This window comes from Artemia sp. Qi Xiang Cuo, chromosome 13 (assembly GCF_049724085.1).
Source record: "Artemia sp. Qi Xiang Cuo chromosome 13, ASM4972408v1, whole genome shotgun sequence".
Classification (NCBI taxonomy): Eukaryota; Metazoa; Arthropoda; class Branchiopoda; order Anostraca; family Artemiidae; genus Artemia; species Artemia sp. Qi Xiang Cuo.
Window position 1 is genome coordinate 23,284,307 of NC_142806.1, and position 16,678 is coordinate 23,300,984.

At 35.4% G+C, this 16,678-nt stretch overlaps 1 protein-coding gene across 2 annotated transcripts in view; it reads left to right on the plus strand.

Annotated features, from left to right (window-relative positions):
- The window catches only part of LOC148945088 (pre-mRNA-splicing factor 38B-like), a 61,232-nt gene that overhangs the window by 34,342 nt on the left and 10,212 nt on the right, over positions 1 to 16,678 (plus strand). For both annotated transcript variants that reach the window (XM_089099481.1, XM_089099482.1), the window contains exon 4: positions 1,926 to 2,138. In XM_089099481.1, coding sequence (XP_088955607.1) covers positions 1,926 to 2,138 — 213 coding nt within the window. The remainder of the gene's footprint in view (positions 1 to 1,925; positions 2,139 to 16,678) is intronic.

Genomic DNA, 16,678 nt, shown 5'->3' on the forward strand with positions numbered 1-16,678 from the left:
TAGAGTTTTTTCATTTCTAAGTAATAAACGCTCTGCAAAGAAGTAACCAAGTTTTTTTGAAGGAATTGTTATTTTGCATAATTCTCTTCTCCCCACTGGGTAAAAAACCCTAAAGAATTCCCATCCTGAACGATTCTGAGAATAGGTATATTACCATCGATTAGGGTAAGATGCCCAGTTGCTGGAAGCTAGTCACTATCTCAACAGATTTCAACTTAAAATTATAATACCATCTGGAAATTAAATTTTTTCTCTGTTGGATTTGTCTAAATATTTTAATAAGTATGTCATTAGTTTGAAAGTTTAAGGCATATATAATGATAATAGGGGTGCAGCTAAAGGGGGTGGGAGACCCGCTCAAGTTCCAAGGTGTCAGCACGCAGTGCCAACGCCATGGGACAGAAATTGATGTTTGATCCTCTTGATTTCTGGGAATATTTCTGGCTTACGCTTTTATTGTGAAAGTAAAGAGTAATATTAAACCCCAAAATTAGCAGAATTTATTCCGTATTGGAGGGGGACTGCCTCTTCTTCATCCCCACCCTCCTTCGTGGTTGTAGAAACTTCGGAGGATGCTCATTCGATTGGAAATTGAGAGTTCTTGTCCTTTTATGTAAGTAGTAATTGATTGGAGATCAACCAGCCCCTGTCCTAAAACTGTATTTTACATCTTTAAATGTTTTTACATTACCATTTTTAGGTACCTAGATTGTACTTTCTCTGTGACTGCTCAATTTTCTGGGTGAGGGAACTGTCCATGGGGGGATTTTCCAGGGGGAAAACACCTGCTCCCATCAAATATCTAGCACTTATCTAAATCGTGTCAAAATTAGGAACCTGCAGGTCCATGTTCAGGAGAGATACATTTTAACCAAAATATATGTCCAAGATAAACCAGTGTCAAAGTACTAGAGGCTTTTTCTTATATAGGTATTTTGATTAAGAAACACTATATATCCATCCTGCCATAAGGAATGCGCTGAAGTTCATTAATGTTATTAAACACCTTATTGGCTGTCCTCTCTTAGGAAATTCCACATTTTTGCTACAATAAAACACAATGTTTTCCCTTGTATTATAATTAGTGACTAATTGGATTAATTGGAACCATCTTGGTCAGAATATAAAAAAAAATGTTGGATATTTCTTCTTCTGAGAAAGTAATTAAGAAAATTCTTTTTAGTAAGTATAATGTTTAACTCTGTTTTTTTGGTGGGGGGGGGGACATTGTTTTTTTGGGAGAGTTGAGATCTTGAGGCATATTACATGTATTAGCGTGATCATTTATTTCTAAGGTTTGTGGTTTCGAAGGGAAAGTGAGAGCTGTTTGATTACCATGTTATTATTGCAGCAGTGTATGTAATTTACCACATCTACGGACATGTTTTTATTTCTTGGGGTGGTTGTTACACTGGTTTTATATTTTTTTTTTCGTTATAAATCTCCCCCTCTCTCTCTCACTCTATCTCTCACGTTCTCTTTTTATCACTTTCTCTTTTTCTCACTTTCTCTCTCTCTCTCTCTCTCTCTCTCTCTCTCTGTTTCTCTCTCTCTCTCTCTCTCTCTTTCTCTCTCTCTATCTCTATAACTATATCTCTTTCACACACTCTCTCTCTCTTTCTGAGAGAATGGTTTGGGAATGTATTTTCCTTATTTTAGGAGATATTGAGAGTGATAAAGAACACTACGTTTGTATGTTTTATATTCGCAAAGGGGAATAGGTTTGTGGTATCCCTCAGAATCGAGCTTTGTAGTAAAAACCACAGTTTTATATATATATATATATATATATATATATATATATATATATATATATATATATATATATATATATATATATATATATATATATATATATATATATATATATAGTAAATATATATGTAAATATATATGTGTGTGTGTAAGCATGTGTTGTTTTGTAGGTTCGTGGAGTGGGAGCTGGTGGAATTGTTTCCACTGCTTACTGTCTACTTTATAAATTGTTCACCCTGAAATTAACACGAAAGCAACTAACTGGACTAATAAATCATTGCGACTCTCCGTACATTCGTGGTCTCGGATTTATGTATATAAGGTATACTCAGCCACCAGCCGATTTATGGGATTGGTATGAACCATATTTTGAAGATGAAGAGGTTGGTAGCGTTTCAGTTTTTTTCTAGTGCTTTTTTTAGATTTTAGGCGAACAATACCAGGCGGTGGTTCGTTTGTCACATTCACAACCAATTTGTGATTGACTTCTAATACAGATTAAAGAAAAACAGCTTGGTGAATTAAATTAAGATGAATTCACTGGATTTTTTTTTTACAAATGGAGAAAACTAAACTTTCTAGTAAAAGATTTTATCATGATTCTTACTATAGGTATGGTAGTTGGTTAGTGTTTATAACAACTAGCCAATCATGTTTTGCTATACTATGGGTAGTCGATGCTAATGCTTATTGGTAATACTTTTACGATCAGTATCCAGTTAATTTTAAATCATCACGTGAGGGTTTACTCGGTTTTTTTTACGGACTTGAACCAGATCGAAACTTACGATTGTTTTGCTTTTGGAGGGGAGTAAGGGGACTTATAATATTATGTTTGGAAGAGAAGGGGAAATCCATCTTTTTTTCTAGTTCTCAAAAATAGTACAGGCTCGGTTTTTTATGATATTGATCTAACAATCTTTTCTTTATTATAGCAACAATTTTTTGTTGTTTTCTTATTGTTAAATCTAGGCAAGGAATTTAGGACGGTTCGAGTATTCATTTTACTTGGTATGCTGTCAGCTTGTGACTTTCGAATGACACCTGCAAAACTTGACTGGGGGATGGGTCTATTTCTTGGAAGAAGGTGCGTTTTACGGGTCCAATGTTTATATATTTCCCCCAAAGATTTTGCTTCATTTTGGTAAATTGACTTGAATATCCCTGATACGGTTGTGGCATTCAACGAAGATGCAGTGTGTCGCTTGCAATACGAATAGGATTCAAAAATTTATCAGAAAACAGTCTTTGGATTTAAACGTAGAATTGCAGCGTAAATACAAATAATGGCCAACGAAGAGCGAAAGATCAATGGATAAAAATATGAGTGTCAGCAACAGTATAGATTTGTTTTTTGAATGGATTCTTATAATAAAATCAAAGTAAACTGTTTGCATCAAGGGTGTATCCAGGATTTTTGTTAGGGGGGTAACTGTTTTTTCCGGGCCATGGGTGTTTAGAAAACACTTTAGAAAATGGATCAAAATGTGTTTATATATGCATTTTGTTGTATTTTATGTGTGGGACAATTTGTTTTTAGGGGGGGAGTTCAAGTCCATAAGCCCCCCCCTTCGATACAGCCTTGGTTTGGGTGGACACAGTTTAAAAAATCGCTTCAGTTAATTTACTGTATTTAGATGCTTGCAAGGTTAAAATTCTCTATGTTACACTTTTTAGGAAGCATTACCGAACTTTTTTTCTGTTAAAGTTAGCCCTTGTTGTCAAAGCTTAATGTAGAAGCTATGTTTTCTACTACTGATACTATTACTACTACTAACATCTCACTGCACCACCAAGCCCCCCGAGGACAACACAGCCACATACGCTGCTTCTCTATCCCAATCTATTCAAATCTTCCCTCCTTATACTGGAAGTACCCATTTCCCTTATATCTTCCCTCATTACATTCTCTCACCCTTTTAGGGGGTGACTTGCTTTTCGTTTGACCCTAAACGGTTAATTGGCAAAGACGATCTTGGAAAATCTGTCATCCTTCATCCGCAAGACGAGTCCGAGCCATCTTGACCTTTCTCTCATTATAGACAGTTAAAGTACGGAGAAAAGTGGGTCGAACCGGGCAAAATTGCAACAAAAGGTTTTTTTTACACTAAAATGTTCAGAAAAAATCGCTGAACTACATATCCAAAATCCTCTAAAATCACTGGTCGGGAAAACCCTCTGGGGCTGCTTAAAGGGGGTGGAATGGGGCGAAAAATTAGGTATTTACATTTTTGACATTAGGAAGCTTTTTTTACGCTAAAATGTTCAAAAAAAAAATCGCTGAAAAACATCTGAAATCCGCTAAAATCGCCCGCCGGGAAAACCCTTTGGGGCTGCTTAAAGGGCGTGGAAGGGGGCGAAAAAATAGGTTTTTTCATTTTTGACATTTGGGATGCTTTGTTTACAGTAAAATGTTCAGAAACAATCGCTGAACAACATATTCAAAATCTGCCAAAATTGCCCGCCGGGAGAACCTTTTGGGGCTGCTTAAAGGGGGTGAAAGGGGTGAAAAATCCTTTTTTCAATTTTTGTTATTTAGGTACGTTCGGAGACTCGATTCTGGTATAAACCAACTCGCTGAAACCGAAAATGATGTTACTTTTATTGTAACATGTCTGTAACTTATATAAAACTATAAATAAGATTTTAATAACTCCATCGCAAAAATAAAGAAAATAGCTTTTCTTCCGAAGTGTTAGAAAGATCAGATCAATGAAAGCCTGAAATACTTCAAACAGCAATACAGGAAAATCTCGAACGGCAATTTAAAGGAGCAGAGAAGTACCCCACTCTTTGTTGCTTCGCTAATCGTTGGAAACCTGGTTATCCGATGAGAATCAACCGTGTGAAGACCAAACTGCAGTAAAAGGGAAACTATAGGCATAGACGCACAGAAACTTGAAAAATCATTCTTTTTATCGGCTTCTTTTACAGTTGGAAACCAAAAACATTAACACGCCTATATATAAATCACAGTTTTGATAATCATAATTTTTAGATCACATAATATTGAGAATTATCATTTCATTAATGAGCACTACAAAAGAGCACAACCACAGTTATTGCAAAAAACAAAAATTCTTCTACTAGAGATGTTGGTTCAGAGTTATTACAACTTGTTCCCATGCACTCTCCGCAAGCAAGTGGGCAGGGCATGCCATTCTTACGGCAAGTGCATCTGGCCGTATCGCAACCTGATTTGCATTTGCAGCGGATAATTTGAAGAAGACTTTGGAGAACTTGTTTCCTCCCCGTCATTGCTGGGATGTAATTATCAGCAGAGAAACGCCATCTCCAGTTATCCAGTTTCATCACAGCAGTCTTGCTTTTCCGTTCTATTACCTGTAAATACAAGCGAAAAGAATGGAACTTTGCAGCTGAGGTTGTGGGAGGCATCCGATCAGGGCAGACAAATGCGGAAGAGGAAGCAAGCTTGTCCAAGAACAGGCAATGTCTCAAGGACAGGAGAATTTTTTCAGGCTTTCCTTTATAAATTTTCCAAAGAGCTTGTTCACCAGCTACAATGAGCTCGTCTTTCTTAGCCTTCGAGTCCATAAAGACCTTAGCGGCCTCATGGAAAGACAGATCGGACCGGTACAATGACAATCCGACAGATTTACCAATTCTTTGTAATGTCGAAGTGGTGTCACAGCCTAGGAACGCGTGCAGAAATAGAATTACACCACACATGTCCCTTAGTTTTTCTTTGATGGAACAAATATTCCATAGCTTATGTTCGTTTGAAGCTTTCGCCTCGGATCTGAAATACAGGCCTTTGTGGATGGCAGTGGCATGATAGAGGAGAAGGATAAGGAGGTCAGTGTCGTTGCCGATGAGACACGTCAACTGATTTCTTGCATTATGAATGGTAGTGGTTGCAATCAGGACATCCGCGTCAGTAGAGGTATGTTGTACCGAACAACCTGCTGTGGACAATTTTTCTCCTATCGCTAGAATTTGCAAGAACTCATCTTTATTTCTTGTTAACTTTGTTGTACCAGTGAATTCTACCACTGGGCACTGTTTACCCCTGGAACGTTTGAGGTGAGCCATACCTTTCGTCGAAGGACCATTGTCATATCCATCAAAAACTACCGAAGCTTTTCCAAATCTAGTGGTGACATACTTGACGTAACTTTCGCAAAATGAAGTCAAATGTAGAGTTGGGTTGCCAAGTCAATTTCTGGAGCAGCCAGCCGCCGTCAACGACATAGTGGATCGAGTCTAAGCGCTCATTCGAATGGTCCCCTGACGCCTTTCGAATTGCGTTTGCCAGAGATGGTTTGTCGGCAGGACGCAGAATTTCATAGGATCCAAAAAGGGATGGAGAATACGTACAAAGCTCATACGACAAAAGGTCTCCAAGATCGAATTCATCCTGGTTCACCACCGTAGCTAAGCGCTGGAACAGAAGCCCTTGATCTACATGAACCGGTTCACCATCGATATTAACAGCTGATTTAGATGCCATTGTAACAGCCTTGTCTTTCTTCCGGAACGAAAATGAATCAGCTGCCTTCCCAGTCATTTCGTCTAGAATTCGGGCTCCAACTTCTTTCGCGGTGTCCGCATCTACATTAGCTGATGCAGTTACGCCCGTAACGATGTTGAGGAGCCCTCCGTGTTCTCTGAACGGAATCAGGGTTCGCAAAAAGTCTAGGACCGCCTCCGTGTCATCAGTATCTCTTTTCATCCGCCACTGGAGCGTTTCGACTTTTCGATCACTTGTTTTAGTAACTCAGGCTAGTCAGACCTTGCATTGATGCACTTAATTCTAGAAAGATTGGCATCGAAAAAGCCCATATTAGACGCTGAGTTTGTGTGATCCCCCGTCCACGAGTTAGTCCACCTGGTGTCTTCAAACTGCGCATTAGAGCTTGCTCAATGACTAGATCCGGTGACAATTCAGCCCAGTATCGATCGCTTCTTCTTATAACAAGCTGACCGATTTTGAAACTTGAGTAGAGCTCTGGATTGTTTTCTTTCAGGTCAACCATAGTCTGGAGACTAGTAGAGAAGCATCTGTTTAAGGCTATCCAAATACAGATCCCAGTTCCCGCACCTCTCTGCTCTAGTAAAATTGCGCAATACTTTCACCATGTCCATGTACTGAAACCACAAGCATGCTGTTCGATTGTCCCTTAGCTCCTCCTTCTTCATCCGCTGCGATTCCGCTAAACTTTCATGTCTTTCCGACGACATCTAGTAGTCACATCACATCTAGTGACTGATCCTCGCCGTGGACGTTTTTCAAGGTACCGACAGATGGCTCTGATCTCAAAATAAATTGAGAAGGAGGTTCAATCCCCTCCTTCCTCGAACAATAACTTCTGTTTCAATATTGTTCGACCTAAGCTATGGCTTAGCTTCCTACGGATGAGGCAACATATCAAGTGTATCAAGTCTACTTACTCATAATAATGTGTCTGCCAAACCAGCTGCTATAACAGTCAGGTACTTTTGAAGATATATGGCGATCCTGTCGTGCGCGCTGTGCAGCCTGCGTTTTCAAATCCTAACCGTACCTAGTCTTTAATGGGCCGTATAGACTAGAATATTCAAGTTTTTATGCTTAGTCTATGCTAAGTCTTTCTTTTTCTAAAGTCTTGTTTTCACAAGTTTGATTCTCATCAGATAACCATGTTCCCGATGACTAGCGAAGCAAAAAAGAGTGAGGTACTTCTCTTCTCCTCTAAGTTCTTTATTTTCCGTTATTGCTTTTCGCAGGCTGTTCGAAGTATTTCAGTCGTCTATTGATCTAATCTTTCTGAAAAATTTCAGAAGAAAAGCTATTTCCTTTGTTTTGGCAATGGAGTTTTTAAAATCTCATTTTTTGTAGTTTAATATAAGTTAGAGAAGTGTTACAATAAAAGTGACATCATTTTCGGTTTCAGCAAGTTGATTTATACCAGAATCGAGTCTCCGAACGTACCGAAATAACAAAATCGAAAAAAGGATTTTTCACCCCTTTCACCCCCTTTAAGCAGCCGCAGAAGGTTTTCCCGGCCGGCAACTTTAGCGGGTTTTGGATATGTTGTTCTGCAATTTTTTCTGAACATTTTAGTGTAAACAAAGCTTCCCAAATGTCAAAAATTAAAAAACCTATTTTTTGCCCCCTTCCCCCCCCCCTTTAAGCAGCCCCAGAGAGTTTTCCCGGTGGGCGATTTAAGCAGATATTGGATATGTTGTTCAGCAATTTTTTTCTGAACATTTTAGTGTAAAAAACACTTCCTAAATGTCAAAAATGGAAAAGCCTATTTTTTCGCCCCCTTCCACCCCCTTTAAGCAGCCCCAGGAGGTTTACCCGGAGGGCGATTTTAGCGTATTTTGGATATGTTGTTCAGCGATTTTTTCCGAACATTTTGGTGTAAAAAAACCTTTTGTTGCAATTTTGTCCCGGTCAAACCGTACTTTTACTGGCCTATTATAGCTCACTGATCGTGGGATTTAGTCACGTTTTTTGTACAGCTTACAGTTTAAGATTTGGTCAATCGCGTTTGGATATACTATATTTAAAAATAATTTATTTTTCCTATGAATTTTCAGTAATAGCCTGAATAAATCAAAAAAAAACAACTGTAATTGTTAATTCCTATTAAAAAAATATTATTGACAAAAACATTAACAAAAACTATTTTATGTCGAATTTATAGTTTCAATTTTTCACTGAAGCGATGGAATAACCAAAATAATGACAGTTATTTTTATGTTTTTTTTTTTTTTGTCTGTCATAATTTTAGTCTCCGCCCTTTGTGATGCTTTTAAGACTATTTACTCCTCTTCGATACTAGAAAAGTATTAAGAGAAAAGAAAATACTTACTCTTTGGAGACTATTGCATTACAAAGTATTAATATCGCATAAAAATTGGTAGTGTTAAGTGTATAAATAACCCCTTACTTACACTATCCCTGAATTTTTTTGGGGTTTCCCTGAATCTCCAAAACGAAAATTGGGTTCTTCGAAATCTCTGCTTGAATAGAAGTACCCGTGGTCATGTTAAAATTCAACCTAAACTTTAAATAGTTTTTATGACCGTATCTTGGCCTAATTCATAGCCATCAGCCTTTCTCATAATTCTTTACGCTATTTAGTAGTTCAGTAGTTACCCAGAAGAGATGAGTACAAGAGACTCAGCATTATACTCATAGAAACAGAATTGCAAACAAACTATTAATATATCACTACAACACCAAGCCGCTTGCAGCAAACGTGTTTTCTATGATAGAGCAAACAATTATTTATACTCTCTAGACTGAATAGGATAACTAATGAATTCGAGAAATTTGTATTAAAAGGGTCGTGACACTAATCGAATAATAACAATAAAAGATTTTAATTTTTCAGATTTTAACTTTAAGGCGGAAGGCTCCTTACACTGAACGCTTTTCTCAGGTCACATAGGCCCGTTGCCTCCATACATATGTACACTAAAAACCTAGCTATTAGCTGGGAGAACCTAGGATATTCACAAAAATTAAGGGGGGCTATTGTTGTTTTTTAAATGATAGGGGAGAGGACAATTTTGTTGTTTTTTCACTTTATCGATGAAGATTTCAAAACAAGGCATTTTTAAAATTAAAATGGAAAAAAGGGTTTTTGAAATCTTGGGAATCTAGTGGAGGGGGTAATGAAATCTAGGGGTGTAGATTTTCCCTATCCTCATCCCAATTGAAACCACTAGGGAGACCCGATGATAAATTTGATCCCCCCCCCACTCTTTGCATATGTTCTGCCAGCTATCGGACTCTTCTTTTTCCTGCTATTTCCTCCAGATCAAATGATAATCTTAAGCAGCGATGATTCATTTTATAGCTATCTTAACACTAACGTTTGGGAAAGCATCGAGACTTGCTTTTTCAAGAAATGTTGTCCCAATCGGCTATGTAACTGGCTTCATCCAAATTTTTTTTTCTATAGTATCTATTCGAGTTATTTCTTACCGTTTTTCTGAAAAACTACTTGTTTTTAAATCTCAAGTAGTTTGAGAGAATACATAATTGTAGTTGCTGTCTAGGTAAATATCTCGGCTAGGTTTGAGAAGGAACTGTATATATCCGTATGTTTTAACTGTTTCTATGTTGATGGGAAAGACCAAAAATCTCAGTCAATCTGCTATTCTACCATTTTGCGTTCGTAAAGAGAGTTATTTAAATAAATAATTTTTCAAAAATTTACAGGAAACATAGACAGACACAAAGATCAATATAATCCCGCCCATATATGTATATTTAAGTGGAATTCCCTCCTCCCTCTTTTCCCCGAGATTGATTTAAAAGAATCTATCTCCAGTGAAAATAAGAACTAATGGTCTAAAAGTTCTTTTATTATATTTGGACCCTTCCTGTAAAGAATCCATTAATGGCCTGTACCCAAGGGTTGGACATGTTTTTAGCTATAGTCTCTACTATTGTTAAAGAGATTATGTTCCAAGAATTAGAATATTTTTTTAACTAGAAGTCTACCATGTTTTTAACTGTCCCCCTTAACAGTAAGCTAATTTTTGCTGAAGTTTTTGGTCTTTGAAGCTCTAAATCAGTTTTGGGAGTTGTGATTAAGTATTTATTCGTTTTTTTTTTCTTTATTTTTTAGTTGAAGCATCAACAGAACAGAGGACAATGTTAAGCTCTGAAGCAAGGTCGGAACCTTGCAAAATGTGGATACTAAAGAGGAGCTTAGACGATTATGGATTATCGAGTCCTTTTAAATACTGAAAGCCTATGAAATTATAAAAAAATTTTAGGCGCCGAAATTTTTTTTCGTCGGAGGGGTTGAAGATTTTTTTTAGAGTAAAGAGAGGGGTAGAGAGAAGCGTTTTTAGATTATGGAACTTCATAAAATTCTAAAAAAAAATTTTGTTCAAGATGAAAAAACTGTAATAGAGTTTGTAATTGCGCAAATATAATAAAATATACATTGTTTAAATCTTAAAATAAGGAAATAACGGAGAATACAATCGGTAGTTTAATATTTAGAACATAGTATTCAAAACTAGGGCATTGAAGCAATAAATGTTCTGGATTGGCCTTTTTTTAAATTTTTATTTTTGCAAATTTTTTATCTTTCTTCGCGGATCAACTGTTCGTTAGTCCTTTGGGTGCTTTTTACAACATGGTTATAATTAACCTAACCATCTTAAAGTAGATAACCTCTCTGTATTATCTATTTTACGGGTAGTTTTTTTAGTTGAAAAAATGGCAAAATAGTGGCTGAAAAATGGACTAAGGATCGGAAGCGTGTACAGCTGCTCTAGAATTTGATTGCAAATTGTAGCAACCTTTATCAAAAATTCTACTACTATCTCAAATATCCCATCGTTGTCTTGCAAATAGAATATTTTGCATCATAGTTGAGTAGGTGTACCCCAGGGATACATTTGGGACCTCTATTTTCTAATATTTATATTGGTAGCTTCAAGGACAAGACGAGGTAGGGCGAAAGTACCTTGCGCAAATGGTGCGGTACTTTTGACGTCTCCCTCGTCCTTAGGGTGGGATTTGTGTGCACCTATATTATCGGGTGTAGGCTAAAATATAAGGGTCCATTTTTCCAACGGGGCACCCCTGTAACCTCCATGGTATAAATTCAAAGCTTCTGGACAGCAATTTTTCTCAAAATGGTCGGAAGGTTCAATAACTTTAACTCCAGGAATGACTTGGCTTTTGCAACCGTTGGGATTATGATGGCTGAGTTGAATGGTGACCTCGGTGTACAAACAGCCAGTTAACACGGCTAAGTAGTTGCTGTCATTCACACTTACCTAATTTTAGATTGTTATACAGGGATATCAACCTAATTCTAACAATGACAAGATTACAATATCAAGATGTTACATCTACTTTTTTAAAGAGTGGCGAAGCAAAAGAAATGTAAGAATCGCTTCACTGAGCCTAACGTAATAACGAATGTTAATCTTATAGCTTTAATAAGTTTAATAGTGTTTTTGGTTGTCACAGAAGATAATTCTCTATCATTCAAAAGTATAGGTGCACACTGGCCCAGTAATGAAGGGGTGGGTGCGGTCAGTGGGTTTTTCTTTGAGGAGGGGGCAAAAACATGTAAAAAAATAATTACTCGGCAACAACTTTTCACATTCTATGGGTGGAAGGTCCCTTGGACCAACACGAGGTTGATAGGCCCTGTCCACCTGGGTTTTGGTACGTTAGTAACACCCCAAATCAAAATAAAAATAAAAAAAGTTGTAAAGAAGCTAGTTGTTTTTAGTTATCAAAAACTTTTTCTCTAAGACATGGGTTTCAATTCCTATTTGCCCGAGTGTTCATTACCTTATGTCGTCTTGCTTCTAATACTTCATATCTAATCTTATTAACACTTTTTGTCTTCACAGGGATGGAAAGCGGAACTCCGCTGGAGCCAGAAATAGCCAGAAACTTGCGACTTTTTCACCAGACAAGTAAACAGATAGGTTTTTTTCAAGTGTTGTTATAGTTGAACTTAGTCTTTACTCCCAAAACTGATTTCCTTTGATTTTACCATACTGAAAATCAGGAAAAATATGATTATGCAGTTCCTATCTCGTAATGATAAAATAACTCAATTTTTCAAAAAGATAGTGGTGTTGAAAGATTAGCTAATATCGAAATAAGCCTAGGTAGTTTGTACAGTAAACTTGTTCTCGGATTTTGAGAACCAGTGTTACTGTGATGTGTTAAGGTACTGGTAAGGAGTATCCAACACTATCGTGATAAACGAGAATACACCTATAAACCACTTTTATCGGCTAGCAACATTAGCCAACTGCAGTCGGTAACATTTCGGAATCAAAATAAAACCTGATATTCTAATTCTACACTTCGGTAGAATTCAATATCTCTCTCGACTACCACGACAGAATGGAGCTAGTTGGAGCTGGATTGTACGCACGCGGGTATAACCGAACGGAAAATTATACCTGGAGACGGAACCCTATTAAATTTGGATGCGGTAGCTCTTTGGTACCCTCTATTCATATCGAGGAACACTCCTACCAACACTTGAGTACCACACGCCCCGATTACTCCAATCGGAATCTAAATTCTTCTCTATCCTTATCCAAAGGATAATGAAAAGATAAACTCTCGTATTATACAAACAGACTTATAGTGTGTTCTCAAATTGTAGTAAAAATGAGCTCTCATGATAGACAGGATGGCCTTTAACTGTGTTTTTTTTTTTTTTTTTTTTTTTTTTTTGCGTCAGTGTTATTAGCCTCGACCATTCTCGCTATATTATTTGGTAAAAAAAAAAAAAAAAAAAAAAAAAAAAAAAAAAAAAAATGTTTTCCCAATTTAGTAATTGAGCTAAACCAGCACTTGAACAAGGTCATAACCCTACTCATGCATCCAATCACCTAGGAAAAAACAGTATAACTAATCCATTAGCCAAGTAATCATGTCCAAAATCGAGACCAGTTGACAATAATAAATGTACGTCGTTGCACAACTACAAACAAAAGTACATTAAATCTAATAAAATATTCCCCAAGTGATCACCTCACATCAGTGCTCCTCAGAGGAATACACACTTGCCAATACGGATTTCGACGCTTTAAATTGATGACCCAAGCAAGTGAGCGCGTCTGCCATAAGAAATTATGGCACCCTTTGTGTGGTGTCACCAGAGAAATATGCACAGAAAAATAAAATGAACTAAAATTGTATATCTACCCACCAGCTTTGAGCAGCTTCCATCAACACCCTTCACCAAGAACTAATTTGAATTACTGTATACACTAATCTGAAAGAATACCATCATGGCCAAATTACCTCCTTATTTGCATAACAACACTCCGTCAACAAATCCCCATTCACTTTCATGCAAAAACTTCTACCCACCTGTAATCAAGCACCTGCTTGAGTTGAAACTTACCCCAATTTAAAAAATATATAGAAAAAAAGTTCATCAAAAAAGTCACATCAAAATATCATTGAATATATCTTGATACCTTTTATTATACTTATTTAAAAGTTCATTATACTGAAAACAACGTTTTTTAAATTGCCAAGTAAATCTATTAGCGGAAAAACCCTTTAAGATTAATTTATGGCTAAGTATGTGACTTCTATTTTTAAAATCAATGTAATTACTGCAAATTCTCGCATATCTAAATAATTGGGAATAAAAAGCTGAATATTTGATATCTGACTGTATATTGCTTTTAAGGAATGGGAAATTGACTACTTCAAAATTAAAATAATCCGTTTTATTATAAATTTTAAAAATTAAATTATTATTATGCAAAACATTTATATCCAAATCCAAAAAGTGGTCATAATTACATTTCCCACCACTCGGTTCCAGAATTAATTCTGGTGGGTAAATATTATTTGAAATTTCCATAAAATCTTCACAATTTATTACCAGAAGATCATCTAAATATCTTTTATTATTTGAAAGCGAATGTATAAAATTACTTTGGTTATTCTTATTAATCATATATTCATATTCTAATTGGCTTAAAAACAAGTCCGTTATAAATGGATTGGCATTGCCCCCCATAGAAATTTTAATTATTTGCGTGTATAAATTACCATTAAACTTTATAAACATATTAATCTAGCCTTCTTATTATAAGCCTAAATTAAAAAAAAAACAAATTAGACAAAAGGAAAGCTTTCTTAATAATATTTTTTAAATTTCCAAATACTAAATTAAGTGGTAAATTTGTATATAAAGTAGCGAAATCAAATGAGTCTAATCTTTTGGCTGAAACTAGCCAAAGAATCCATTACTTGTAATGAATTATTGACATTCCAATATGGATTAAAATTAGGAAATTTTTTAATTCCCGAGCAATATGCCTGAAATTTATTTTGAATTTCCCCTAAAATACACGACAGGTCAGTAGCTGCAATTCTGGTTGGGCACCTGGCTGCACCAGCAATAAAGCTGGTTTAGGGGGATTCTTATGAAATTTTGCCGCCCAATATAAGAAGGGAAAGTTTTTATCATTATCATAAAATTTTAATATTACAATTTTTAAAAAGTATCTGTTCTATTTTTTTCATTAGACTACTTTTCTCGTCTTGAACCTTTTCATATGTATTCGTTGTACGGAACTCCTTTGATAAATCATCACAATAGAGTCTCTGAAAAATTTTTGCAAAATTATTATTAGCTTTATCCACAGGTTCAATTACAAGTTCATTCTGTATATTAGCGATTGCTTGTTTTATCTTATTATTATAAAACATTGCCTCATTATTAAGAGGGGAGTAGTGGGTTGGGTGGATGGGTCCTTTCCTTCAAAAGGGGTGCTTGCAGCCTTTTAGTCAAACTTTTGCCTGGAATCACGTTCCATAGCCAAGCCTTTGAATTTTAGAAATTTTTTCTGTACTTAACTCCTTTTTGGTCGAAACCTTGGGTGATAACTCATGTTGGTCATCACCTTGGCTGGAAAAATCAAGGAGAGTGTAATTTTGAGAATTGATTGTAATATCTTGTAGCCATTCAAAATAAGTAGAGGGCTGTCAAGCATGAAAATATAAAAGGTAGTCAAATATTTATATTATAATTGTTATAATGGTAATTATATTATATGGTAATTATTATAACACAATGATAATTAAACTATAGCGATAATTATAAGTTCTAGTTATATTATATATTTATAAATATGATCATATATATTTATAATAGAGTATTATATGATAATTGTTATCAATGATAGTTATAATCAAGAAGCAACATCTGATTAAACCTCTTATTCTGTCTTTATTTTTAAAATTAATAGTATATGAGGAAGGTCGTACTAAAGCATGAATATTAAGTCATTTCTGAGAGGGGAGGTTCAGCTGTATGAAAGCTCATTTTTTAGTCTATTAAGCCATTGCAGAACTGAAATGTAGATTTTTTGTATTTTTTGAAATGTAGATTTGGATGGGGTTTGATAAACGCTGAGTAATACTTTAGCTTAACAGAAATGAATTAAAATAGAGGAAAAAGCCTTGAAATATTAAACACCGGAGCCCAAAAGTATAGGAAATCAAAATTTCCATCTGATATTTATAATTAAATGGCAAATGCTGATGAAATTGCTTAATATATCACAGATTTTTAAAACTAATAGTATATCAGGAAAGTCTTACTAAACCATGAATATTTTATGGTAATCTATTATACATCAGGTTTTACACATTTGTTTCATGGTTTTTCTTACTTGAAGCTAATTGGTTGGTTATGATAAAGACAAAATTAAAGGTTTAGGTCCCTTAAACGTGTTTTGTTATGAAAGAAATATTTTAGTCTCAAAAGCTGTAAAACTGCATAATATATATGAGCTTTTTTAACGGTAATAATGTATCAGGAAAGTTTTTTTTTATTAAGAATCAACCTTTTTTTTATGCTCCAATATTCAATAGTTTCTGATTGTCTGTTGTATTTTATGTCTTAAGTGAAAATGTTGGGTTAACCTAAAAAAAGAATAAGTTTATGCGAGATTATTAGCAGTTATAACCGAAGAATAAAACGATGATTCTGCCAATGATTAATTTAGATATTTCACTGGGCATAGGCATTGGAACATTCCTTGTTATTACTGAATTACATTCTCAAATATCTATCTCTAGCAGCTCCCTAGGGCACTGAGCTTCAACAAACTTAAAAAAAAACCTAGGTTTGTTATATATTTCAAGTTTTATACACTTTAGCATTACCAACTGTAAGTAGAGATCCTAATCTAGGAGGGATACAAAACATCCCCCCCCCCTAAAAAAAAAAAATTATAATAATGGACTGAGCATTTAAAGATTAATAATTTTAATTTTCACTTCAGTAATCACCAGATTGGGTGACAATAAGACTAAAATCAAAAGCAAAGAAAACGTAAACACATTAAAACTTTTCCCCTGAAGGGGAAACTTTTTTAGGGCAAATAATTGATTTGAGATGAACTTCCTTTAATATATGAAAAAAAATAATAAGTG